The sequence below is a fragment of the Ursus americanus genome, chromosome 7 (genome assembly GCF_024610735.1).
Source record: "Ursus americanus isolate L20-20 chromosome 7, mUrsAme1.1.p, whole genome shotgun sequence".
Classification (NCBI taxonomy): domain Eukaryota; kingdom Metazoa; phylum Chordata; class Mammalia; order Carnivora; family Ursidae; genus Ursus; species Ursus americanus.
Genome location: NC_142133.1, coordinates 8,381,109 through 8,408,860, shown reverse-complemented (window position 1 = coordinate 8,408,860; position 27,752 = coordinate 8,381,109). Strand labels below are relative to the sequence as shown.

Below are 27,752 nucleotides of genomic sequence, written 5' to 3'. Positions count from 1 at the left end.
CTGTACAGCGGGCTCGCTGCTGGTTGGGGTGGTGGGAGGACTATATGAGGTAAAAGAAGCAAGGTTAAGCTAGGATATGAACTTAACGTCTTCAAAATTTGTGGAAACTTTATTTTGGTTGGTCTGTTTAAATTCGATTACTTTAATCCTATATTATTGCCTTCCACTCTAAGAGATTTATTTCATGGAAAACACTTTCTATTCCTACATGCAATAAGATTTATATTTTAAATAATCTGTGTATCTTTTAAGACCACATTTAAAGAAAGATTTTCTGATAAAATGCAAATAGTACTCAATATCATCAGTAATATGTATTGTGTTCAGAATATGTCTGAGAGTGAAAATACTTGAAGTCGAGGCATAATGAAGTGCCCATGGCAGTTGTAACATTCCTTAAGGCTTCGGAGTATATCGATTAATACCAATTGTAGAACAAGTCACTTATTTCTAGTTATATCGCATATTGAAGATAATTGGTCATCTGTTCCCTTCAGTCTTTGGAACCAGGATTTTGGTATCTTTTCCTGATTTTCCAAGAGGAGCATCTGCAGTTTATCACTATGTCCTTGTGTGAACAGAGGTAACTGCATATAGAGTTAAGGACACCTTTTGCTCGTCATTCTTAGCACTAGACCGAACTATAGCAGTCAGAAAGAAAATAGGTTACGGTGGTGTTGCCTGTCTTGATTGCTGGCGGATGGGTTAGTTGATGGCTGGCGTCCTTGCCTAGGCCTTGCTTAGCCTGTCACAGCAGTGAGTCAGTAAGCCTGGCAAAGTGCGTGCTGTTGATTGTCTGTCCATCTACCTGCTGCCTGAGGCAGGTGATGCCAGAGATTTATGTGGTTTGAGAGCTGGGCTTCCTCTTTTACAGGCTACTTTAGGAATGCTTTGTGTGAGTACCTACAATGTGCTAGGCACCATGAGGGTCTTTTTTCATTCACCCGTCCTGGCTTGTGACTCACTGGAATGGATTAGGGTTTCTCACTGTACACGTAAGGATGCTGAGGCTCAAGGATTTACTCTCTCTCTCTCTCTTTTTTAAAGATCACCTATCTTATCACACACTCAGTGTGACAGGCACTGTCAGGTTACAGAGATGAACAAGATAGAGTCCCTGTCTTTGGAGCTTATGTTCGCATAGAGAAGATAGATTTTAAACTAATCATTGTGGGGCAGTGAGTGCTATGAAAAGCAATAATCTGTCTCCAGAGCATGTGATTTTTATGTAACCGAGAGTTTTCATTGCCTTTCTGGATTCTTCTGGAGCTCGAGACTTGGTTGGCATGGGGCAGAGCTAGAGTGAGGCTTCTAGAGAGGAGGGGCTTTCTCCAGCTGGGAGGCTTGGGGACATATTTTGATGCATTTCTTTGGCGATTATGGAGTATACTGGTTTTGGTTCAGAATAAAACTTCCCTCTTGGGCTGTATTAAGTGATGTGGGGTCAGTTTGCATATCTGGTGCAGTGCAGATGGTGGCCCTGTGGAATCAGATCCCCCACTGGCTGGTCAGGTGTAGTCCTTTTCTGTTGGGATTTCGAAGCTTCTGATTCTATGTTCTCGTTTTCTCTTTTCAGATGATTTGGTGTGTTTCTAAAAAGTAGAGAAAGTTAGGAGGGAGACACATTTTAACTGGTTTTCCTAGTTGGAATTGAAAAATAAGGAGGTGAATTTTAATTATTGAAGTCATCATTTCCAGTGCCATTCTGTAGCTTTCCTCTGCATCACAGTAGTGAGAAATGATCACACAGATTTAAGTCTTGAGAAGTGTTAGAGTGGTCTCCACATACGTGCTAAGTTCCATCTTCCCCAGAATGTGAGTGGATGCAGTGTGATATTGCCAGATGAATGGTCTTAACCTGAATTCTGTCACCTAAAAGCTCTTAAATGGAGGATGTCTCTCAGCAGTTAGAATATCTTGATTCTGTTTTCTGTTTTGCCTGAAGATATTTGGAACTTAATCATTGTCTTCTTGAATCACTTCTGTGGTAAGCATCTTTTAATACTCAGAGCTAAGGGAATGGTTCTTAATATGTGGTTTCCACAAGGATCTTCCAGAGACTTCTCCAGGCATGTGAAATGTGTGTCAGAAGTCACTCAATTATATTTGAATGTAAACTAACATTTCAGAACAAAGAGGGGAATCCCTTTCCAGATATGCAAATTATCCACAATGAAGAGAATTATTTGAAAATGACGAAATGGTAGTATACCTACCTTTAAACTGAAGCTTATTTCCTTGTTGTGGTCATTGGCACAGTAGGTCTCCAGAGCTTATTGGTGCTCTCTGTGCAGCTAGCTCTCTCTCCCCTCTGGTCTTTGTCCTGCCAACTCCAGCTGCCTAGTCTCAGCCTCTCAAATCAGTGAATTGCCTGGGCTCTGATTGGGTTTCTTCCCCTGTGAGAGACCCTGAAATCTCTCTCAAGGCAGGAAACTGGAGCCATTGTAAAGGTTCTTTGATGTTTCCCATCTCTCAGGGGTCAACTGTCTTTCAATCCCTGACATCCAGTGTCTTAAAACTTTTTCATATGTTTTGACTAATTGTAGTTGTCCAGTGGGAGAGTAAATCTGGTCCTTGATAAGGCGTCTTGGCCAGGAGCAGAAGTGCCCATCATTCCTTTTAACTGAAGACATTTTTCAGAGCCCAGCCTTTATCTGATTCACCATGTCGTATATAAACAGGAACCTTTGTGCTTGTGAGCACACAGATGGAGCCAATAGGAAATGCACAAACGTGTACCGCTTAGCATACCTCATAGCTTCCTCAGAGCTGTGCCCCTTGTTGCCATTCATTACTTGGGCCTGATTTTAGGGTTTTAAGCAAGACGATATTCAGTGTGCACAGTATTCTTTTCTGGCTTGAACTATGGGAAGCTTCATGGAGTTTGCCACTGACTTAGGGAAGGGTATGAATGGAATGAGGCAAGATTCTCTTTAAGTGATCCTCCGGCAGGTCAGAAAGGTGAAGATAGCATGATGGTTGCTCCTGGCCTCCATTTACCTTCTTCTTTGCTCTAGAAAAAACTTAAGCTTGGAAGTTCTTGATCTCAAGAAGTTACAGGTTTGGATTGGTACCATCATAGAAAACAGTAAGAAATGACGAAGGCTAGAGTTCTGTGCTGCACCTGACCCAGTAGAAGGCAAATTAATCAGCAGCGTTCTGGTACTTCAGGCTCCCATCAGTTTCTCCTCACAACTGACAGTTGGTGGAAGGGAGATTGGCAGTGACTCTAGAACAGCATGGAAGGTGTCAGGACCCTTATTCCAGGGAGACAGAGGGAGCCAGACCATGTGAATTGCCAGAAACAAACTCATTTTGAATTCTTATGGAGCTGTCTCCTCTTACCTAAACTCTTCTCTTAATTTTTCTTTTTCTAATTAGGAAAATAGTACATGTCAATTATAGAAAAACAAGTAATTTAAAGAAGAAGATATCTATAATCCAGAGATAATCTTTGATAGCATTTCTTTTTTTTTCTGTGTCTGCTCCTTAATACATGTATGTAAATATCTAAATATACTTGTGTTGTAAATGGCAAAATGTTGGTGTCAAGAATATATTTTACCTTTTGAGCATTTGGTATTACTGATCTCTTTTTGGTCTCAAATTAAGATTGCAAGTTTGATTATATAAAGGAGGAAGAAGTCTTTCCTTATGTCCTTCTAGGTTCTTGACCAAGGCCCCGTAACAAAAGATAGAGAAGCAAGAGAAAAACAGAAGTGTATTAATGTGTATCTCATATATATTAGTAGGAGCCTTCGCAAGAAAAATGAAGACTTAGAGAAATGTCAGAACTCAAATGCTTTTATACCAGGTTGAATAGAGAGAGACAGTAGAGGAAAAGTAACTAAAATATATGGGGAGGCTAAAGGAGGATAAGAGATATGTTAACAAGGTTTGCTTGTATCAGAATTCTCTTGGCCTCAGCTCTGTGTCTCTAGTGATAGAATGTTTTTTTCCAGTTGGTATAGGAAGGACATCTTTCACTTGGGAGTTTTATCTCTTGCTTTCAGGAAGAAAAGGGGAGGTTAGCATGCCCTTCTTACACCTGCTGTTTTTCAAGTGCCCTTAGCTCAGAATAACCCTTATGTCAAAGCAGCATATTTTGGGGTGGCATATTCTGGTTTCCTTCAATTATAGTCAAGTTTTTGGGTGGGGGATTTTATTTTGGCCACACTAAGCCTTACCTGGGAGATTGGCTTTCCATTTCAGTCAAAGTCTAGGTTTCAGGTCCTGCTTTTGGTTGCTATACTTTAGGGTCCTCAAGAGCAGGTACTCCTGTTGTGTGTGTATCTTTCTCTCTCTCTCTCTCTCTCTCTGTGTGTGTGTGTGTGTAGCTAATTCCCTCATGGAGGAGGAAAATGGATGGATTCTGAAATTAGGTACTAGCATGAACTGTTTCAAGTTACACTACTGAAGGCATTTGTACCCATGGTGTTATGTCCTGTAGATTGGGGCTTGATGCCAGCTGTTAGGGCTTCTGGGTTTTGATGACAGCAAACTTTGGAAAGTTGTAATAATTACTTCATTTAGATCCTTGAGGAATGGGGATCTGTCTTCAATATTTGACTTTCTCATTTGAGTAAGAGCATTGTGTTTATTTGCCATGTTGAGCTTTTCGGTAGGGGATTATCGCAGAGACGTATTTTGGCCTCCTTGTGGTTCTTGGTGTCAGTCATGGAAGCATCAGTCTCCCAGCTGTTCATGAATGAGTGATGGGGAAGAAAATGGAGTGAGGTGTATTCACCATCCTGCATCATCTCGTCACAGCCTCAAGTTGTTCCCTATCACTCACCCCCACCATGTCCATCCAGGCAAATGGCGCTATCATTTCATTCTCTTCTTTACCACACACTTTTTAGGTACCAGTTCAGTGATAGACTCTCATTGAAATACAGCTAGTAACATGTCCTGGCAGACTTTGTAGAAGACAGAAGAGCTGGAGGGCTCTGTGAGGACTTCTGTCTAGTAAAAGTTCTGTGTTGTGCTACTAGACACAAAAGACGGAGCAGGTTAAGGGCCTTGGGGCCATTGCCCTTAGACTTTGGAGTCCCAGAAGAAGTTCATTAAGTAGCAAAACTAGAGAGCATGTCTTTTTGTCCGAAATGGGTCCAAAACAGTGTTTCTTCTTGAGAAAGATGTCTCAAGTGTCTGATTTCCATTTTGGTTATGTTAATTTTGTAATTTTTCTTTTGGATTTTCACTTGGGAGAAGTGGGCTGATTAATTTTAAAAACATGCCATTCCTTTCCTTGACCTACAGAACCAGATCCTGTAACCTTATTTTGTTCCAGAATTTTGCCTACATTGGTCTGTTCACTTTTGTTTAGGTGAATTGTTAGTGAATTTAAGTTGTGTAACTTTTTGTGTGTCTGAGTAATAATAATAATAATAATAATAATAATAATAATCTGATTGATTTAGCTGGTGTGGTACTGAATAATACTCTCAATAATACATCAATAATTACCTGAATAATAATCCAGGTGTAATTGGGGTTTGCCTGGTATAAGGTAATTGGTTCTCATTTCTCAACTAGTTCACAAAAAGTCACAGAATGGAGGGTTTGGTAAGAGTTTACTGAAACAAAAAATAGGTTAAACTGGTCTTTAAAAATGGATATTTTCATTCTAAGTGTATATTCATTTTACATTTTAATGGTGAAATCTGACAGATATTTGTATACCTCATTTTATCAGCCCTCTCTCCACTGGCAAAGGTAGAGTGAATAATGAATTACCTGTCCTTTTTTGTTCCAACTACTAATGGGTAGATCTAATTCTGGAAAGAATTATGCTGGGAAAAAAGATGATTACTCAGAATATTTCCCAATCCTCTGGGTTCCTCCCAGTTAACTTATCAGAAGTCTGCCTGTCTCTCTTCATATCATTACCGCCATCAGTGGAAGGAAAGAGAATTTGGGTAACAGTTTAAAAAACATTTTAAGGAGTCAATTTAAAAAAACACACTCATAATATGTACTCCTCTGTGCTCACATGATGAAGTGGGCAGAGTTTGCTCTATGACTTATTTATAAATCCATAGCTGCTTTTGAAAATTACCACTATTCAGATGTTTCCCCCTCCTCCATCCTCTAAGCAGCCAAGGAAGGCAACAGAAAACTCCTTGCCTAGTCCTATTCTAGTCAAAGACAAAGACCTTTTCTGTGAGAGTTGGCTCCCCTGGTTGGAGTCCAAAATGCTAATTGGCATCAGCTGCATTAAATCGCTGAGTGGAGCCTAGCAGCTGCCTCATCATTGGCGAAAACCAGGAGGGAGCCTTCCCTTTCTCACCAGAACGTCCTCTCTCCCCTCTCTAGTTACCTTTAGTTTAGTTTAATTTTCATCTGTATATGATTGTGCCCATTTAAAGAGGAGAATGAAGGGCAAGGTCATTTGGACTTGGCCTAGACAGATGGGATGTATAAACTTAGGTCATGTCATTTTGTCCGTTCCACTTTCTTTCATATATGGGGTGGTGGTGGTGGTGGTGGTGGTGGTGGTGAAATTTCAGTTCTAGCCTGCCCTGTTTTCTACTGTATTTTCTTAGGCTAAATGGGTGTGTGCTAGTGGTGGGGAGGGTACATATTTAAGTGTTTGAGACCACCAAAGTTGTTTTTAACTAATGACCAAAAGGAAATTTGAATTCAGAGTTTGGTTCATTATTACTCCAAAGACAACATGTATTATATACATTAGTCATAATTAGGATTCCAGTTGTAGTTGGCTCAGAGCCATCAGCAGATTCTGCATTTCTGATGTTTTTTTCTCCAAGGTGGGCACTCTTAACTAGTATGTGACAATTAGTGGTGCTAAATATCCGTTTATTTTATAAGATGTGTAATAGTTATTTTTAAATCATAGAAGCAAGAGAAGGAATGTTGAAAGTATGTATAAACTATTTCCTAACAAACGAATTTGAGAGGACGGTATGTTCCTCTTGATATTTTTGGTAGTTCAATTTCATACACTTTCAGGATTTGACTACTTACCTCAGAAATACTCTGGCAAGTGGCATTAATCTGATTACTGTTATTTCCGGATGGTGCTTGGATGTTTCAGTCGTTATTAGAAAAACAGTTGCCAAACTTGATTGTATTTAAGTTCTTATATCGTATTTCATTGTTTTTAATATGTAGCCCAATTTCAAAAATGTTACAATGTATGTCTTATGGTTGATGGTGAATCATAGTTTCATTACATAAAGTACTTCAGTTTCTCTATCTAGTGGCATCTTGGATTTAAGGAAATAGATTGTGCTGTGATAATCTGCCAAAAGTGTATCTACCATTATGCATATTAAGTGTCTTTAACACCAGTAGATAGCACTGAATTTAAGCCTGTGACAATTTTTAAATGTATGAAATGCACAAGAATTTCAAGTCCATGGGCTCTGAAAACATTAAGTGCCTCTGGAAGCTCTTAATTCTTGTTATAAAGACTGGTGAACAAGTCAGATCCTAGAAGACGTTGGTTTGTGTCGCTAAAGGAAAAAAATACCAAAACTAAACGAAATACTTTATGATCCTTAATTATCGCTCAGAAAGCTTCTCATGGGAGAATTGTAGGTAACATTTGTTTTCTATCAAGAAATGAAACGTACTGGCAGAGCGTCATATGGAATAATGACCCCTGGAATAATTTTGCCAATATGGGGAGTGGAGGGAAGTAGTTAGGGATGAATCAATAAAGCAGAGTCGTGCAACCCAGTAAGATGCACATACTGCATGGCATGATGGGATACAAATACAAAATTAAGATCAATATTTTTATTTTCCCCTATTTTAGTTCAACACTGTTCTTTTTGCTTGCTTTTCTGTAGTCTTTATACCCCAGATCTTTGCACGTTGACTGATTTTGGATAAAAGGAAAAAAAATCAAAACTTCAGTTGACTTTCTAGTCATCTAGTCATAGTCCAGTGGAAGGGAAGTGGGATGTTTAACTTTTCAGGACCTAACATGTTTAACCATAGGCCTTATTCCAGGAGTGACACCACGTGCCTTTCTGCCAGAGCATGTTTATGGCCATAGTCAGGCGCTGCTTTTTGTTAGGAACCTATGGATCTTGAGAAGTCCCATCAAGGTTGTCCTGGGCTGCTCCCAGATACTGTGGGGAGTGAGTTGTCAGTTGTGGTGACTCAGGAGGAAACAGGCTCCATGTGCTGTGTGCCAGCAAGTTGTGGTCATTACATACTGTGCCTGTGATGTGAAATGTGTGGAAAGAGCACAAGGTAAAGCTTTTGGTGAATCGGGCTTTCTAGTCATGTTTGGGGCGTGTTTCCTTGTGCCTTACATTAAGAAAAATTGTCACCCTTTTATGTTTTAGTATAAAGTTCCTTTGAAGAAAGGTCCCAAATAGAAGTGTGTTCTTCTGTCATACTAGCCAGGCTAAACACTGCCTCCCACCCCAAGGCTAAACACTGCTTTTGTTTAGGATTAAGATAGTTATCCTAGTTATTCAGTATCTCAGTTTTTATTGCTACTTTACACATGGCCATGTTTAAATCAGATTGAAACGATATGCGTGTGGTGTATTTTCATATATACAGGGTTTGAATGAAAATTAGTGCACACAGACTGTTATATAGACTGTATTTGGCCCTGTGACTTTGCTTCATATTTGCAGCCACCATCTGCCAAAGTCACATGACAACCATGCCTATTAATATGCTATAATATTCTAATACTTATGTCTGGGGACCAAGCTGGAGGCTACCATCTTAAGAATCACTGTTGTAAGCTGATTCCATGTTTTGTTACATGTGGTTTCTAAAGCAGCAGTGTACAGCTGAAAGTTGTGTTTTAAGAAGACCTTTTCTTTTTTCATTTGGCCTCATCACTAATATCTAATTAATGATGTTGTAGCTTTTATCTTAACACTATTTTCAAACCAAGCTACTTTTAGGTCTGTGAGGCCTTATGAGTGGATTTTGGAGATGCGAGGCTGCAAGACTAGATTTCTTCAGCCTGTGTGTGTCCTCGTGGATGCACTAGCTTTCACATGCCCGGTCTTTCTCTATTTCTCTTACACGTGCACACACAGGCACCTTGACTGCTCAGAAACCCTGAATCTTCCTGGAGAAGGAAGAACATCAGTTATACGTGGGATGAGTGTGCCAATGTGGAGTAGTGAGGACATTGTAGGGAACTAGTCATTATTTTCTTTTGAAAATATATGTAGTAAAGGGAATTCTAGAGATCTGATTATCACATTTTTCTTTAAGATCTTTATCTTCCCTTAAGATAAAGGGCTTTTTTAGCCAAGGCTGGTTTTCTCTTTTCCTTCATCTTCTCTCCTCTTCATCACTTTAACTCTGCTTTTCCCTGGTTCTCATGCTATCCATAAATCTTACTTATTAAGTCTACAGGTCATGTGGCAGGCCCTCACTGTGTCATGTGTGTGTAACAAGGGACAGAATGCCCATGCTGTTGCAAGTTCTGCCCCAGGGGTGTATGAGAGAGAAAGGTGGGGACTGGCAGCCTTCCCCATTCACAAGGGCAACTTATTTTTATTTTCCAAACTTGTATCACCATCTGTTCTTTCATCCCCCTTCTGATCTTCTCACACAAACTCTGTATTTCTTCTTCTGCTCATCTTACTTTAGTAAAGCAGGAGGCTGGGGAATGAGCCAAGTCTAAAACAACCTGCTGTCACCAAGTGATGTTGTATTGCTACGGGTCTGCCAGACTCAGCTCAGTCTCTTTTCGGGTTAGAGGATCTCATTAAGCATGCCATCCATCCAGGGCCTGCGGTGCTGGTTTGTGTTCAGTAATCTGCTTGTGGCCGCACCAGAAGGTACTGTTCTTGTGCAAGGTTGTCACATGTGAACCTTCTCTGCCGTAGCTATGCCAGATGATTTCTGTTCACAAACGTTTTCTAGAAAAGAAAATTTCTTTGTAATTAGTCGAAATAGTATCAGTCAGTTCTCTTTTTTCCTCCCATTTTTACAAATGAGCAAATTGAGGTTCAGAGGTAATTGTTCATGGAAAAGCTGCTCCATCTACTTCTTACATACCTCTGTAACGTTCATACTTATGTATTTCTTGCATAGCTTGTAACGGCATTTCAAAGGATGAGTCCTGTAAAAGTCCCCAATTCTTGTCGAGGATAAAGTGAACGTATCTTCCTCCCTTGGTAGAGGGACTGGGAACTTGTGTTATTGTCCATGGGTGGGGAAGTTAAAATCATGCATGACCTTCAGAAGCCACACATTATATTTTTTATTTTTTCCTAAGGATGAAGAGGAAGAAATCAAACTGGAGATAAATATGCTGAAGAAATATTCTCATCATAGAAATATTGCAACATATTACGGTGCTTTCATTAAAAAGAGCCCTCCAGGACATGATGACCAACTCTGGGTAGGCAAATGTTTCCCAAGCATTTTGTGGGGTTTCCTCTTTGGTGGTACTCAAAGGACCTTAAGGACCTTCCAAAGGGAGGAGGGAGAAGAACAAAGACAAAGAGGGTAGTGTCTGTTATCTTCTTTGGCCCTCTTAGTTAAAGGTATACTGAATGTTTATTTTTGTGTTGATTTCACATTGCATGGGAAAGAGTTAAGTTTATGTTTCAGGAGTAAAATGGCATGTTTTAAAAGGAATGTAACTAAATAGCAAGGAAATTAAGAGCTTGAAAAATCAGTACAATAAAAACTTTATTTATGGAAATTAATTAATATGGAAGTGCAACTAAATACATCTTCTTTACCACCTGGAAGTAAGGGACAAACATATCAGTATTAATATTAATAATAACAGTTAATTGAAAACAGTAAATTCCAGGGAAATTTCTAGAATTAATATACGTTCAATCTTATCTCTTATTCAACCACATCTATACTAAAGATGATGACACTGAGATGCTGTGAGATCTGTGTTATCACATTAGTTATGCCAAAGGTACTGGCCTTATAAAGCAGGAAGATAAATACTTTTTCTAATTTTTTAAAGCCATTATAGAAAATTTGCAATATTTTGCCTTAATTTTAACCTTTATTTTCATTGCCCAAATCCAATCAAAGTTAAAATTTTAGAATAGCACAATTCAGTTCATTTTCTTGATATTTAAAAAACATACTTGTGTTAATATTGTGTAAACATTTAGGTATTGTAAATAATGTATTTTTAAAATTATGTACTGCTTAAAATAGCATTTCTCTTAATATAAAATAGTTTGAGAATCATAATTTGTGAAAGGGGAAATTTTTGACTCTGGCAAATGAGAAAAGATATTAGAGTATCTCTATCAGGTTTCCGATAATTGGGTACTGATTAAGGACAAGATGGTCCTCCCATGCCCATGTACTTGGGAGAGAGGAGGAATACTTCAGAATCTCTGCACCGGGGCGTGTGCTGTAAAATATCAGAAACTCTTAATCTCCTTTACCAAACATACATAGTGAATAAATTGGTTGGTGAAATGAGCTCTCAGTACTTTGGATGCTTCCAAAATGATCATGTACCCAGATCTTCAGGAAAGGCAGAAGGAGTTAGGCTGTGCTTTCCTGACTAATGTCCAGTGTGTACTGATCATGGTGATGCTCTCACTGGTTGCTGGGATGTGCTAGTCACCGTGTATCTTTTCTGCCCTGTAGCTTGTTATGGAGTTCTGTGGGGCTGGGTCCATTACAGACCTTGTGAAGAACACCAAAGGGAACACACTCAAGGAAGATTGGATAGCTTACATCTCCAGAGAAATCCTGAGGGTAAGGAGAAGGGTGTGTCTGTGGTGCCCCATGCATGGTCTTGTGTCTCCATTTTCATTTTTCCTAGCCCGAAATATTTCTTTGCGTTAGTTATATCTGTATAGATCGTTCTTTTCATAACAGCCAAGGGCTCTGTGTAACTAGCTGGCTTTGCTTGTTTAAGCTACATCATGGTTTTGATTGTGACAAGTATCTAAAGAAAGTGGACTTAAACGTAAATAGTTTTTCTGCATTTCTCTGAATTCACCCTCCAGATGTTAAAAAGAAAATCAAAGTGAAGAGAAATAGTCCCTAACTGTTGTTTTTATAGGAATCCTTTGTCTAAGCTTATGAATCAATATTAATGATGTCAAATGCTGGCTTTCAAAATCATCTTGTGGACTTTGGCATTAACTGTTAGATTCTGTTGCAGTGTTTACAAGGAAAAGTTCTAATGTTTAATGTTATTTATAGCCAATTGGAAAGCCGGTTTATAATGTTAAAGTTTCCGAACTACTGTTTTAGCAGATTCTAAATGATTGCTTTCAGTAGTAGAGCTACGCTGACCCTACAGGCAAAGGGTCTGTATGTTTTGCATTTGAAAAGTGCATGTGAGTTACCAGTGGGCCTCTTTCCTTCGCCAGCTGTCCCAGTTTTTCTCTCTACTTTACCCCTTAATTACACATTTAAATTACTTGGTTGGATTTCATTTACCCAGCATATTTAAAAAATAAAGACTGTGGAGTTAAGCTGGAATCTAATTCTTACTCTTCTCTCACTAATAAAAAAACCTTTTTTTTGTTGTTGTTGTTGTTGTTTTTACTTACAGGCAAATTTACCCTACTTTTATATTTAAATCTCATAGAAGACTGCAGGTTTAAAAAAGTGCCGTCTTGAATTCACAGAGATGAGTTTTAATTCCTTTTTATTTAGATATTTTTATGAAGCCCTTGAAAAATAAGCGGTTCCCTTAAGAAAATGAGTTGTAGGGGGTGAGGTGGGAGAATCCTCTTTTTGTAATCACCCTCAGATTTCATTATTAAAACATGGGGGTCCTATCTTTTATGGTTATTAGAAGAGGCAGAGTGTAAAAGTGGAAAACTAAGTATCCTGCCCGGCACCACTGTGAAGGAGTTCAGCAAGTGGGCAGATGTATTTATTATGTTAACAAGTAAAACTCTTGCCATGGTCGGCAGGAGAGAACAGTGGTTAGAGTGAGTCAGACATGGGTTTGAGTCCTGCCTTTGCTACTTAACCTGTTGCATACCCCTGGCAAAGTTACTCTCCTTTCAGGACTTACTTTCTTCTGTAAAATTTAGATACCAGTCCTATGAAGGAAAGTACCATTGTAATGAGAATTAAATGGGTTGGTATATATGAATCATTTAATGTAACATGTGGGTACATAACTGATTGTCAGTAAATATTAGTTGTCATTATTTTCTGTTATAAACATATACCTACACCTACCTTTTCTAGATATAATTCCAGTGTGGGATTTCTCAAGCGGAGAACTAGATTGTAGTATAAATGTCCTAGGCATCAAATGTATTTCAGCCATCAAAGACAATTTACATGTTTTTATATATACAGGCAAGCATTGTTTACCTATCATGTAATAATAGGTATATTTAGCTATTTTACTTCCATTGATCTCAGGCATCATTTCAAAGATGCTCAGGTTGTTCGAGGCCCCTGACCTGAATACAGTAGCTTAATGGACATCATTCTGAGATACATCAAATGTTTTCCACCTTGGTGGCACCTGAAACAAGTTTTCCTTCACTTACATTTCATCTAGAATGGGATTTTTTCCTATGATAAAAGTCTAAGTGAACTAAAAACAAACAAGCCTCTGGAAGAGTCAGTATGTCACAAGCTAGTATGTGTTTTTCAGAAGAGTTGCTGAGACTCCACTTTGGTAAAGAGAAAGCGATATGGTAAGAAGGAGGTGAGCTGTCGTGGGAATGGAAAGAGCCAGCCCAAGTGGATAACGTGGGTTCTCAAAGACATTGCTGGGTTAGCTCATTTCCACAGTGGCAAAACTTGTCCTCATTCTTTGGTAGGTGTTAGGTTCACATGCTCTTATTATGTTAAGATCCTCAAAAGGTTGAGAGTCATGAGCTTGTAGGCCTCAGACCTAAGTAGGAAAGCTCTCTTGGGCTCACCCACTGAAACTTTTGAGACCAAAGGTTTACCAACAAAGCCAGTGCGTTCATCCCAGCCCACTTCCACGTTTACAGTCTACCCAGCCGTTGATGCATTTTAGTAGAAACCAATATTCATAGTGAATATGGGTACTTATAATAAGTGTTAAATAACCAGTACTGAAGCACAGCCTTAGACTGTTCCTTTGCTTGATGCCCATGAATGAGATAGAGTTACAGGAAAGATGTTTTCTAGCTTTGAAACATTGGTGCATTTGCTCTAGGATGGTATTTAGTGTGCATTTCTATCTGGACTGTCTCTGCTAAGGAGGCATAATTGTGGCTTAATTTTGGCATGGGAATAGTTGAACATGCAAGAGTAGTTGAACATGCATTTTCTCTTCACACAGGGAAAGATGTACTTGTTTAGAATAATTATAACTCAAGTTCACATTGCCTACAAGGTATTAACACACCTTGAGTGGTTTCACCTAGAGACACAGCAATCCTTCAGCAATAGGACCAGGAAGTAGATGTTTCTTAATGTTTCTCTCTCATAAGAAACAAGAGTGCATGGAGGCCACATTGTTTGAGAAGATGTGGGTACTTAAGTTTGTTGCTAAGATAATCCTGTGAAAGTATAAGGGGGTTTGGGAAAGTTAGAGAATATATAATGAACTGAGGTAGTAGAAGTAGGAATTATGAAAGAATTAGGGAAGCTACTTTTTTTGGTTTCCTCTTTGCTTTCGGAGTTATGCCATGCTTAAAGGAGAGACTTTCTTCCTAACTATAGCACTAACATACCATATATTTTTAGTGCTTTTTCCCCTAGTCAGTGCTTTGTGGTATAACACTGCACATCCTGTGTGGTGGAAAAATAAACAGAGCCATCAAGTAAGCTCTATTCTGCTTTATAAGCAGACGAGTAAATTATTGTTTAGAAACCCCCCTGTGTTAGAAAAATTAGTGTTCTAGAGCAGCTGTTATATTTAATGCATATCCTACACAGTAACGATAACAATAAAACCTCAGACAAAAAAATGAAACAGGAAAATTAAGTAAACCCTTGCTTCCGATCTAGCCTTTTTGAATTGAGACATTTCAGAATAAATAGCTTGTTTGTATCTTAAGGAGGCAGGCTATAGATTTGGCTTCTCTAGCTAAAGACAGAACAAATATAGGAGTTGTGAGAATGACCCATTTTTGTCATTTGGATGCAAAATGTGTTTTTGTTCTTCTACCACTTCTCATAAGAGACATGCTCTTGGGCTTCGTTCCCGATACAAGGTCATCAGAAAGTGCTGTATGCCCAGTAGGGTTTATTTCCTTGGGAAAGAATGATAATTTATTTGAACATAAAGCTCTTTCGATGGCAGAATTGTTTTACATTTGGGGTGAGGTGGGATTGATCAGCAGTTAGCAATTTGTCACTGTGCGGTGGGAAAACCAGGCAGTGTTCAAGAGCCAGACTTGAAACCCCACTCTGGCTCTTTGTTTTTCCCCTGGGATGGGTCTAGTTCAAATATACCCACGGGGTCACCCACTGAAAGATGGACGTGTAGCGTGGGAAAGGAACCACCCTGTACACAAATAGCACAAATTACAGCAGAGACACTGCAGATGGTAATCTAGAGTGTGTCTTCAAGGAGCAGCTAGAAACTGATCATGGTGCTTAGACAGGGGACCTAACCCATTGGAACTAAGGGGGGGGGTACTTCTTTCTGTTTGTGTGGTGCTCTTGGTGATGTCTTCCTGGAAATGCACTAAGATCGAATTGTAGTATGTTCTAAATATGGTTCAAAAATCTTGTGGCCTGCATGGGTGCTTTGTCATAAGAAGTGCATTCCAGGCTCTTTATTTGCAGCAACAACTAAAATTCAGATCTGTCTCTCTTCTTCAGGGGCTGGCACATCTTCACATCCATCACGTGATTCACAGGGACATCAAGGGCCAGAATGTATTGCTGACCGAGAATGCAGAGGTGAAACTTGGTATGTGACGCATGTGCCACATGATCTAATACTTGCTCCTGGTGCAAACCAGCAGCACTCCCTACCTCATTGGCATTTAGCTAAAAGCTCTATTACCCACATTTTCTCTTTCTGTTCTTTTTAAGAAGTGGGAACTGGGCTTATTGCTTTGTCTGTCTCCAGCCTTCCTCCCCACCACGCTCCTCCCCCCCTGCTCTTCTCTCCATATAGTAGACAGACTAATGTTTAAATCAGATCACGGCACTTTCTTCCTTAAAGACTGTTAGTGGCTTGCTATTTCACCTGGAATAAAGTCTGCATTTCTTACCTTGGCCCCTGCTACTTTCCAGCCCCATTTTGTGACCATCCTCACTTCTCTCCTTGTCCAGTTCACTCATTTTTTGACTTCCTTGGGATGCCTCGTGGGGTCTTCGCACATACTGTTCCCAATTTGGAACAGTTTTGAAGTTGCAATTTTTTCCTCATCTTCAGAGGAAAGACGCTCTGATCTATTCCCTGACCTTCTGATCTACTGCTTATTTCCTCACTAATCCTGATCACAATTTATAATTATACAGCTATTTGTTTACTTATGTTTCTGACTTTTTTACTAGAATGTAAATTCTGAAAGTGTAGCAACTAGGATGTTTTATTTACGAGAGCATTCTTAGCTTGCACCTAGCACAGTGCCTTAAAAGTAGTAGGTGCTCAGTAAATTTATGCATGGATGGATGGAGTTCAGAGTATCTTACTGGAGGTGATTTTATAATGGTTCTGTATTTCCTGTTTCCTTTACCCGGATTTGAACTTTTTTCAATCCCAGTTTTATATAATGGTTCTGTCAAATTTTTAAAACATTAACAAGACATTTTCTTCCACTAAGGCATCACACACACAAAAAATTGTTTATGCTTATAAGAATCTCGTACGTCTTTCAAAGACCTTAGGCACAGTAGGTACACCTTAAAAACAGAATGTTCGTTATTTCCTTCTTGCATAGTACCTCCATTTGGTCATCTGTGGAGGATAGGAAATCCCCTCAAAGCTAAGATAGGAGGCACTTGAATTGTTCTCATTCCCAGTGACTCAGTAAGCCGTCTGTGTTCCCTGTGCTGGCCCCCTGGTGCTGGGACTGTGATAGTCCTTCCATAATCACTTGGTGATCACTTGTGACTACTGTCTGAGTTGCTGCAAATGACACTTACTGCCTGGCCCGTGTGTGTCTGTGTCAGGTCATGTGAGCCCACCTCCTGGCCAGGTGGTTTCCTGAGCATGTTCTGCCTACAGAAACTGAATCTATAACCCAACCCCTGTGAGTGATCTCAGCCCTCCATACTCCCTTCTGCAAGAGCGCGTCCACCATCATACAGTCCTCCTGGGGTAAAGGCAGTGTGCATAGTGATGTTGGCAAATATTCCATTAGAGACCCTGGTCTTCCTGCCAGCTCTGCCTCCCATCCTTGAACTTTCCTCTAGACCACCATCATCGTTCAGCTGAGTGGGATGTAGGGGTCACTCTGAAAAATCAGAAGTCCTGGGTACCTTGAGGAGTGTTTCTTAGTATATTTGTGATTTAGCTTGATTCTCTTTATTGAATTCATTTCTGTGTACTTTCCAGAAAACCTTTGTGGGTTTCTTCTCTGTTCTGTGGTTAAGCGCTGCTTAAGAAGCTGAGTCACGTGGGTGTTAATCAGTTCTCCTGAACTTGGAGCTTTCTCTGACTTGATCTTGTTTGTGGCAAGTATGTTTACTGCAAGCACTGAACATCCTAATTCATCCCGAAGTCCCTCTAGTGGTCACTGTGGTAGAAGCTCAGGGAAGTAGCTGTGGGCAGGCCTCCCAGGTTTTTGTCATTTTGGCAGCTTTGCTCTGGAGACGGTTCTCCTTATCGATGCTGGTGACCTTAAGGAGTTTGCATGTCCATGATATTACTCTTTGAGTTTACACTGAAGACACCTCCTCCTCACATTTCTTCGTCTTGTGGTTTACTTGTTTGTTAATTATGTTCTACTCCTTCCTTTCTCTTCCTCCCACAGTCGATTTTGGTGTGAGTGCTCAGCTCGACCGGACGGTTGGGAGGAGAAACACCTTCATAGGCACCCCCTACTGGATGGCTCCTGAGGTTATCGCTTGTGATGAGAACCCAGATGCCACCTACGATTACAGAGTAAGAGGCGCCTGCTTTCTTGGCCTTCACCCGGTCCCTAGTGTTCCTGAAGGATGGGGGCTCTACTTTAGATTGCACACCCTTTATCCCTTCCTGCTGTTTCAGTAAGGAAGACTTGGGAACCTTGTTGCAGGTACAGATTTTCCGAGACAGTTTTGAGGTGCTGTCTTGTTGTTTGTTCCCTGTCACCTTTGTTCTCCTTACTAAGTAATATACTGCTTTCACGGCCGGGTGAGTCACTGTCTTATGCATAAAAATTTTGTCATGAGTAAATTAAATACTCTGCCTTGTTTGCTGTCCTTTTAAACTTGAAGAATTTATTATAAGATATTTATTATACTTTTAAAAATATTGTTGGAATATACAGCAGTAGCTTCATCTATGTGAAATTTTAGAATATTGTTGAAGAGCTCTACAGCTTGATTTGGTACACAAATATATTTAAATTATTAGAGTGACCTCTAGGGACTTGTATCAATAATGCACGTTTTTGATCCCAATGTAAAACCCATATTTGATCATCAGATTCGGGTTGAATATGTTTGCAGAAATTATTTTTTTAAAAATTGTTTTGCCATGATTAGTCAGAGTGTTTATGTACATGTTAATGTTTTTCAAACTTGAGTTCATATCTTTACACTCTCCAGTGTATTTTAGTATTTATTAAAAATACCCAAGTAATGAAATTCATTTTAAGTATATGGTATGGTGGAATTTTTATTTTTTCATATGCTAGAGTATTTTAAAATAGATTATATAGACTGTATGACTTTTCACTCTTGAATACGTTGTTTTGTTATCTCCAAAATTTGAAAACATCTTCCAGCATACCCAAAATATTAACATGCTTAAGTAAATGAAGAATAATTTCTTGGGGTACCTGGGTGGCTCAGTTGGTTAAGCATCTGACTTCGGCTCACATCATGATCTCAAGGGTCCTGGGATTGAGCCCTGCATCGGGCTCCCTGCTCAGCGGAGTCTGCTTGTCCCTCTCCCTCTGCCCCTTCTCCTACTCGTGCTCTGTCTCTCTCTCAAATAAATAATCTTTAAAAAATAATAATTCTTAATATGGAGTCTGTAATTAGACCCAGCTGGTTTGTATCTGACTTATCTAAATGAATGTTTAATATAGGACAAGACATTGTATTTGGCGGTTTGGCCACAGAGTATCTTTTAATCAAGGCTTAACCAACCCCCCTCCCCTTTTTTTCATGACACTGACTTGTTGAAGAGGCAGTATTCCACCATCCAGATTTGTCTTACCATTTTCGAATTTTAACTTTACCATCTTTGTAAGGCATTTACCTTGTTTCTTGTAAACTGGAGAAATTCAATTAGTATCAAGAAAAACCTAAAGCAAGATTGCCTCAGGAGATGGGTATGGTTTGTGTTGCATCACACCAAATGGCGTGGAACATCTGCATGTCCCACCACTGATGCTGCTGAGATTAGTCACTGGGTTAAGTTGGGTGAAACCCCTCCTTTGCATCCTATAGTAGAGAAAACCTCATAAAAACAAGGGAGAAATTTGTGGGCCTATCCTTCTTATAATCAAACATGTGTTTGAATTGTGTAACATAATTATAGGTTATTTAGAAAATGCTTAAACTGAACAACTTTAAGTAATTCTTTCATTAGAATAGCATATAAACAAGAGAATGCTAATGATAATAACTACCCATTGTCTGCATTTGAAAATCTTGTTTGGATTTTAAGAAATTGGCTGATAAAATTTCATTCATTCATCAGCCAATGTTTATTGAGTGCCTACCACATGCCAGTCACAGTTCTGGGAATACTAAGGTGAATAAAACAGACAAAAGTGCCTGTCCTCATGAGAACTTGTATTTGAGTGGGGAGTAAAGTTAAAATTCAAATTATAAAATTAATATTTCAGGGGACTCAGAAGGAAGAGATTCCATGCAAAGATGGCAGCTTATGCTCACCCCTTAGTAAAGTTTGAGGGGAGAGTGGAGAGGCTCATCAGCAGTGTGATTCAAATTAGGGAACTATGGTAGATTTTATTAATTCAACTGTTGGACCTTTTATAAAAGAGTGCTTTCTAACCTTTAAACTTAAATTTTTTTTTTAATTTCAAGTATAATTAATGTACAGTGTTGTATTAATTTCAGGTTAGCCTTTAAGATTTTAACCTCTTAATTAAATTTGAGATAGTAACATAAAACATAAAATTAAACATAAATCTGGGCCAGGAGTCTGTTATTGAACATAAAGAAACATACTGAGCAGCAGAGTGTGCGGTGGCGGGTAGAGAGAAGCTTTTCTATGGGCCACCTCTAGTTCAGTCGTAGATGCGAGTGGTTCTAGTTAGCAAACCAATTTTACCTGTATTTTTTCATTCATTTATTTGGAAGGTATTCTTATATATGTGTTTGCTTTTAATTTTGTGGCAAACTTCTTTTCAGTTTATATAGAAAAATGCCTTTATATCATTTGTGTGAATAACCATCCATGGTAAGTTAGTGGTTTCATATGTAATCTGGTACCTGTAACATACTGTTTTATTTTTGCAGAGTGACCTTTGGTCTTGTGGCATTACAGCCATTGAGATGGCAGAAGGTGCTCCCCGTAAGTAATGTTCTTTCCTTTTTAGCTCAGTGACTTAAACCTAGTCTCAATGCTTCAAACAGAACAGCTTCATGGGTAAAGCCATTCCTAGTGGGACATTCAGATGAAGGAAGCATAAATACAGTGAAGCTGTAGATATAAAAGGATTTTTGGCATCCACCAAGTCTGTAGGTTACATTTTATCTTTTATTTAAGTTGGGTTCAAATGTGTGACCTGAAAATATGCTGACATCAGATAATAGGCAGTAATTTCATTTTACAATTTAAACTTTAGTGAAACTAAATCCTAACACATGAAACTGGTCCTAACACATGAAATTTTAGTAATACTTACGTTTGACTTTACAAACAGAGGCATAACTTTTTATCTGTAGAATAAGGTCTGGGTTTTTTGTGGTGTTTTTGTTTTTTGTTTTTTTGGTTACTTGTGAAATGTGCTTCTCCTTTTAATTAACTGAATGACAACTTCATAAAATTGATTTTTGAGCAGAGACGGGGTGGAATTGTAGAGAACAAAGAGACAAAACAGCATTATCGCATTATCTGCTGGTCCCCTTAAAAAAGGAGTATACAAAGAATGTATACTTGTCTGCTGCATAGTTGCTGCTGAATAAATATTTGTTGAATGAATGAAAAAAATTTCCAATGGCTAAAAATTAGTTTGCGATACAAGAAGTCGATGTCAGTCTTGACCACCATGTGTTTCCTCATGTTTCCATCTGAGGAATTGACACAGGGGCGTATTGCCGGATCCTTTGTCTCAGTTTTCTTTCACAGTGGGAATAGATTGTCTTCTTTGGCCCCCATTTCCCAGCTGCCTTGTAAGATTCTCATGAAGGTAAATGAACACATGAAAATGCACATTGCTTATTGTGACATATTAATGAGTGCGTGTGCACCTGACATAACTTTATTGGGCAAGTGATAGAAGTACAAATAGTACTTGCACAGAATCAAATAGTCTGTTTTATTCTCTCATCTTTGCTCCTTCCTAGCACTACAGCGAACAAACAGTTAACATTTCTGGAGGGCTTCACTGCCGCTTACTGTGTCTAGGCACTGTATGAATGCCTTTACAAGCAGTGTCTGATTTAATCCTCACCACGACCCTATGACAATAAAATTATTGTCATTGCGGTCTTATAGATGGTTTAGAAACTTAAGCTGTTCATTCCCGTAAGACTGTGAATCTGTATTTATCTTTGATTTACGAAAACTTTCCAATGTCAATTTGAAATTGTATATTCCTCTTGTTGCTCTTGACCTCCTTATATTTTGCTGTGTTTAAATGGGGAACTCAGTGTATGCCCTAAGGTTCATAAGTGAATGTCTAGACTGCTTGACATAAAGATTGTCAGTCAGGTGATGGGACAGGACATTTGATATTTTGAGCGAGCCCTAGAAATTAAAAATGAGTAAAATAAGTGCCATACTGACGCCACCGTCTCCTCTCCCCAGCTCTCTGTGACATGCATCCAATGAGAGCACTGTTTCTCATTCCCAGAAACCCTCCTCCCAGGCTGAAGTCAAAAAAATGGTAAGCCGTGTATGCTTTGTTGTTGTTTTTGCTCTTTCCTTTTTACAAAAAACTGTTCCTTTTCAGTTTCACTCCAAGACAAAACTCAGTCATTCCAGTTCCCAAAGAACGTAAGAGCCAGTGCCCTGAAACACCAGTTAAAAAGTGTCTTTTTTAAAATGTTTTTTTCTTCATAAATTCTCTTTTAATTACAAATTAGTAACAAGTGACCATAGGACAAACTGTAACATGGTTAAAGAAAAAAGTTTCATTTTAATATTTAAGCCCACTTTTAAGTATAATACCTTTCTAAGCATTTTCACATTCAAAAGCAAAGCTGTACTGACTTTGCAGCTCCTCAAGTGAAATAGGATTCGAATGTTAATGGAGGCATTTACTGTAATTGTTGCAAAACATTGAAATTAGGTGCATCTTTTTTCATTCCAGAAATGAAAGGAATGGTCCTGTCTCTGGGCTGCCACCTTTCTCCCCGAAGCCCTCACATATTTGCTCAACAAAAGTCACTTACCAGTGAAGGGCGATGATGGTGACCTCCCTGGCAAAAACCTTAAGAATTGTGGTGTGTGGGAAAGTGTTGATTTGGTTTAGTTTTAAAAGTGTTGAGGGAAAGGGTAGTAGTAGTGCTTTGTTTTCACCTGAGAATTTTGCTCCCTTGTTTCCTCTTGAACTTTTTTCTGAGTGCTTTCCTCTCACGTCTGTCTCCACTCAGGCTGCTCCTGCATGTGGGCCCTCTCCCCTTCTGTCTGTTTCCCTGGGCACATCTGTCTATCTTAGTAGTGCCCACATGTCCTACCATGGTGGTTTTTTTCCCCTCCTGAAACTATTCTCACTGGTTTTCCAGTGAGTGTTGTCTCCTCTTGGCTTCTATTGTGAAATATGCAAAAGATCTCAATTTCAAGGCTTCTTCTCTTCTGGATTTGGTCTTTAAGCTCTTGCTGTCCTCTCTTTTGTTCTTGGTTTCTCATCTTCTGATGTCCTGTAGTTCTCTTTTTCCTGTCTATGGGCATTGTATGCACACATGTGTTTTTACTCTTGTTTCTTTTACACTTCCCCTGTTCCTTACTGTCCCCACCTTTTGTTTGCTGGCAGGATTTTTCTCGTTCTTTTTATACTGTCTTTAACCACATTCAGCTCCAGCTAACCGAGCTTATCTAGTTCCACTTACCGGTTTTTAGAGAGTTCTCTAAGGCAGTACGGTTGCTGAGATTTTAGCCCCAATTGGTCTCTTGTATTGAAACTTGATAACTCTGGACATCTGTGGTGGCCAGCCCTAGAAACCAAATGTGTACAGTGGGCATCACCAAGGAGTAAGCTGTGGGGCTGGGGTAATACTATCCAACTAAACAAAATAATGCTGTTTTTTAAAAAACGGAGTTTATGCTCTGTCTTCAGGGTGTCTTGCAATTCACAAGTCCTGTCAGCTGGCCCCACTCTGATTATTCTGTCCATCACTTACAGTTTGGGATTAACCGCTCTGTGTATAAAATACAGTGATGTAAAGAGACAGATGTAGATGACAAATTATTTCTGTGTTCTTACACGAAACTTCTCTAAACTTGATTAGATGCATTTTCATCCATTTACATCATTGCTATCATTCTAAAAGAATGAGATGATTGCAAACATAATGTTCTTCCTCCTTTCTGATTGCTGTCTTCCTGTCAACCAATATACATTTCTGTTGCTGGTTTTGGAGAAGTGATCGGCGAACTCTCTTCCAGCAGACCTTGACAGTTGACTTTAAAGAATATATTGTAGATCATTGATTCCCAGATGTTAATTTGTAGACATGGTAGGTGAGAATCCCTTTGGAATCTTTCAGTTTAGGGTTCTAGCCTCAAAGTGTTCCTGGTTTGTTAGGTCTGAGGAGTGACCCAGGTATTTGTATTTTTGATAAACTCAAGTGGTCTTTGTGGGCAGTGGAGTTTAGGGATCTCTGTGTCAGAACTTTAGGGTCCACTACAACATTCTCATTAACCATAAGATAAAGTCACAACTTCACTGAGTGACTTCGAAGGCCCTTCTCAGAGCTGACCCTGACCTATTTTTCTGTTCTTTTCCACTTTTCATACTAGCATCAGAAAACGATTCATTACTCTGTAGTACTTTTCTACCTTTGTTCATGTTGTTCCTTTCATTCTGGAATGGTGGCTTCTCTCTCCCATCTCTAGAATATCAACTATCCTACTTTTTCTTGATGTCTAACCTCCTGTAGCAGTTCTTTTCTTTCTTCCTGTGGAAGTTTGATTATATACCTGCTGTTGTGTGTATATAGATGTCCTCCACTTTATTTCCTATGTGTATTTCTTATAGAGCCTAGCATAAACAAATGTAAATTGTTAATATATAAATATTTGTTGAATTGAAAAAAATGGTAAGTTTGAATGGAAATACAAGACGTGGAAGTGATTCTTAAAAGCAGTGAAGTAATTGGAAAGAACTGATTTTCTAAATCACATTCTTAAAAGACTGAACAACTCATTCATTCAACAAAAATTTATTACATACCTCTTGTGGTCTGCCCATGCTCAGTGTTGGGCATTGCTGATAAATTGAAAAATAGGAACCAGCTCCTGACCTGTCCTCAGCAGAGGAGACAGAAACACAAACGTGATGTGAACAGTCTATTAAATGCAGACAACCCTAGGGGAAAGGCTCCTAACTTTGGGGATACGGGGGTGGAGTGTTGCCAGGAAAGCCCTACCTAAAGAGACGATACCTTACCTGAGTCTCAAAAGATAGGATGGGTGAGTGTCTCGGCCAGGGCCCGGGATGGGGGTCATCATGAGCCAGACATGGAGAAACAGGCAAAAGTAGAAGTAGCTGGTAGGGTAAATGTAGGTGACAGAGTCCTTGCCCTCCTCAGAACTATTATGTATTTGTACCTCTGTACATTAAGCATAGAGAATTGATAGATAAATCAGTTGGAAACGGATTGAAATGCTGTATTAACAGGTTCAGGAGCCCCAGCATTCACTCTTTATCTCTGTGTCTATCTTCGTCTTCCAGGTTCTGGACATCTGCTGTCTTCTGTCTGCCTTCATTTTCACAAAAGCCTCCCTTTACCCCCTTGCCTTCTCCACTTCTGTGATTGATTGATTAATAAGCAACATTACATTTAAACCCAGTTTGTTTAAATCTGACTTCCTTCAAAGCTCTCTGTTGGTGATTTGTTGTCAGTGATGTGGTATAACTATTAAACTGTGCATAAGTGATGCTTCTTATCCATGGTCCCGAGTTCCTAATACTCCTGTGCATTTGCAGAATGTTCACAGTGAATTCTGAAGCTCTTGTATGTTTTCAGACTAATAATTCATTCATATTTTGGAACCTTGCTCTTTGCAGTGGAAATTTGATGATCTTTTTTTTTACTTCCTCTTATAGGTCAAAGAAATTTTTTAGTTTTATAGAAGGGTGCCTGGTGAAGAATTACATGCAGCGACCCTCCACAGAGCAGCTTTTGAAACACCCTTTTATAAGGGATCAGCCAAACGAAAGGCAAGTTAGAATCCAGCTTAAGGACCATATAGACCGGACCAGAAAGAAGAGAGGAGAGAAAGGTATTAACCCTTTTTTAATTTTCATCTTGAAAAAATAATATTTTAAGTTTTTGCCACTAGAAGAGATTACCCCTTTTCCATCCAGGAGTGTGTGCTCCCTTAGCAGGTGCTGGAGTAGCTTGTCTCTGCTCTGCAAGTCACTCATGAGCCTCGGGTCGAGCTGACCAGAGCTGCATGGTGTGTCGCCGGGCGGACACAAGACATACTGCACCGTGGCTGGTCAGCACAAACGGGGTGTTTCTCTCATTCCCCCTCAGGAGCTCTTTGTGCTGCTCTTTTTCCTTCATTATGGGCGTTTGTGTTCTGAATACATCACTCATGGTTTATTGAGCATCAGCTGTGAACATCAGCATCCGTGTGTTCACCCATTTCTCTCCTGCTCAAGGATGCTCTGGGTTTCTTGATGCTCTGCTCTGTGTAAGAGGTGTGGTCAGGCCTGACTACTTTTCTCTCGTTACGGCACAACATGAACATGCCCTTATGCCAGTTATTTAATGTTCCTTTCTGTTCCCAGTATCTTGGTTTTATATCTTTACGTGTTCTGTGTCCATCTGCCTGGAGTGCCCTCTGTTTCCCTCTGTCCAGCAAGGTACAGTCAGGCTTCGTCACCGTCTTCACAGCCCTCCCTGAGGCCTTTAGCTCACGGTGATCACAAAGAATTAAGAATTTATGCATTCTTACCATAACTTTACAGAACATTTGAATACCTGGCATCTTGATAATGAATTTTTCTTGACATTCAAACTTCAAGGCCAAAGAAGAAACTAAAAAGTGCAAGATCAAGGCGATAAAAGAGTTGTTCACAGTCTCTTTAGAGGTCTGTACCAAGCTTTTTACATGTTCATTTCAGTCTTCAGAGCTAAATCATCAGTGTTGCTCACAACAACTTTTTGGCCCTCTGATATATTCAGTTGTGAAAGTAATTAAGCTTTGTATGGTAAGCTGTGCACTTACAACAAGTGAACTAAAGTTTGAAAACAAAGCTTTTTCTTGGGAAAAGGTCATTTGTACATTGAATCATTTTCCCAGTATGCATTTTCTTAAGAGTAGCTCACAGACCTGGACATTTGCAGTGTTTACCAGGTGCTCAGGCCAGAGTCTCGTGCACATTTGTGGAACAGTGGAGCACTTCATCTTCATTTTTAGTTTTCAAGTCACAGTGGCCTTTTTTCCCGCTTTGCACTCATTTACCCTTCAAATACCCTCATCCTCTTGTCAATAAGGAGTAGTTTATAGTACAAAATTTTAAACATAACAGTACTATTTAAAGGAGTTCAAAGATTATTTAGGTTGGAATTTCCTTTGGAAGCTAGCCTATTTTAATGTTCTGTAAAAGTACATAGTTTTGATTGTCTAGCAATGAAAAGAACTAATGTCATATATAGACACTGATGAATTTGAAGATGTATTTATCTACAATTATATATGATATAGACTGAACCCCGTTTTAAGTTCTCAGACTTGTTTTTCTTACCAGGACACTGATTTTCAATTTCGGTGTCTCTGAAAAAAGTTGGAAATGTGTTTTGTGAATAGATTTGTTTTGAAAATCTCTTCAACCTTTCTAGTTTTGATTGCTCTCTGAAGTGCACAACGCTCCCTCAAAGTTAGGTACTGACATTAGGTACAGGGTCCAATAAAATGGACTGTTACTTTGGGGAAAACAGCATAAAACCTATTAAAGTGAAAACATGTTGCTCATGTTGAAACTTGTGCTTAATCTGGTGAAAGGAGAGCAACTTTACTCTCCTCCTTTTGCTGTATTGTTTCTGCATCAGTTTTCCCCTGGCTTCATCTTTGTAATTTTTGTGGGAACATTTGATTTTGTGTCTTTATGCTCCTAGTGCCTCCTGTGCTTTGCCTGTGGTCAGGCCTGCAGACCTTTCTTTCTGCTGCACTCTAAGTGGCTCCCTGGGCGCCAGCAATAACCAAATGACGACTCCTAGTTGCCTTAGTTTGGGCCGTTAAATCTCTTTCTTTTGCATTTTGGCATCAACGGGACTTTCTGAATTTGCTGACCCTTTGGGGCCACTTTTCTTGTGTGTCAAGAGCTTGAAAGCCCCTCTCACAGCCCTGTACCCCCTCCCCAGTGCATCCCATA

General features: G+C 39.3%; 1 protein-coding gene across 50 annotated transcripts in view; it reads left to right on the top strand.

Annotated features, from left to right (window-relative positions):
* Positions 1 to 27,752, top strand: part of MAP4K4 (mitogen-activated protein kinase kinase kinase kinase 4) — a 188,650-nt gene that overhangs the window by 101,411 nt on the left and 59,487 nt on the right. For all 50 annotated transcript variants that reach the window (XM_087863250.1, XM_087863249.1, XM_087863254.1 and 47 more), the window contains exons 4-10: positions 10,235 to 10,360; positions 11,593 to 11,703; positions 15,730 to 15,820; positions 17,835 to 17,965; positions 20,500 to 20,554; positions 22,013 to 22,091; positions 25,476 to 25,651. In XM_087863250.1, coding sequence (XP_087719376.1) covers positions 10,235 to 10,360; positions 11,593 to 11,703; positions 15,730 to 15,820; positions 17,835 to 17,965; positions 20,500 to 20,554; positions 22,013 to 22,091; positions 25,476 to 25,651 — 769 coding nt within the window. The remainder of the gene's footprint in view (positions 1 to 10,234; positions 10,361 to 11,592; positions 11,704 to 15,729; positions 15,821 to 17,834; positions 17,966 to 20,499; positions 20,555 to 22,012; positions 22,092 to 25,475; positions 25,652 to 27,752) is intronic.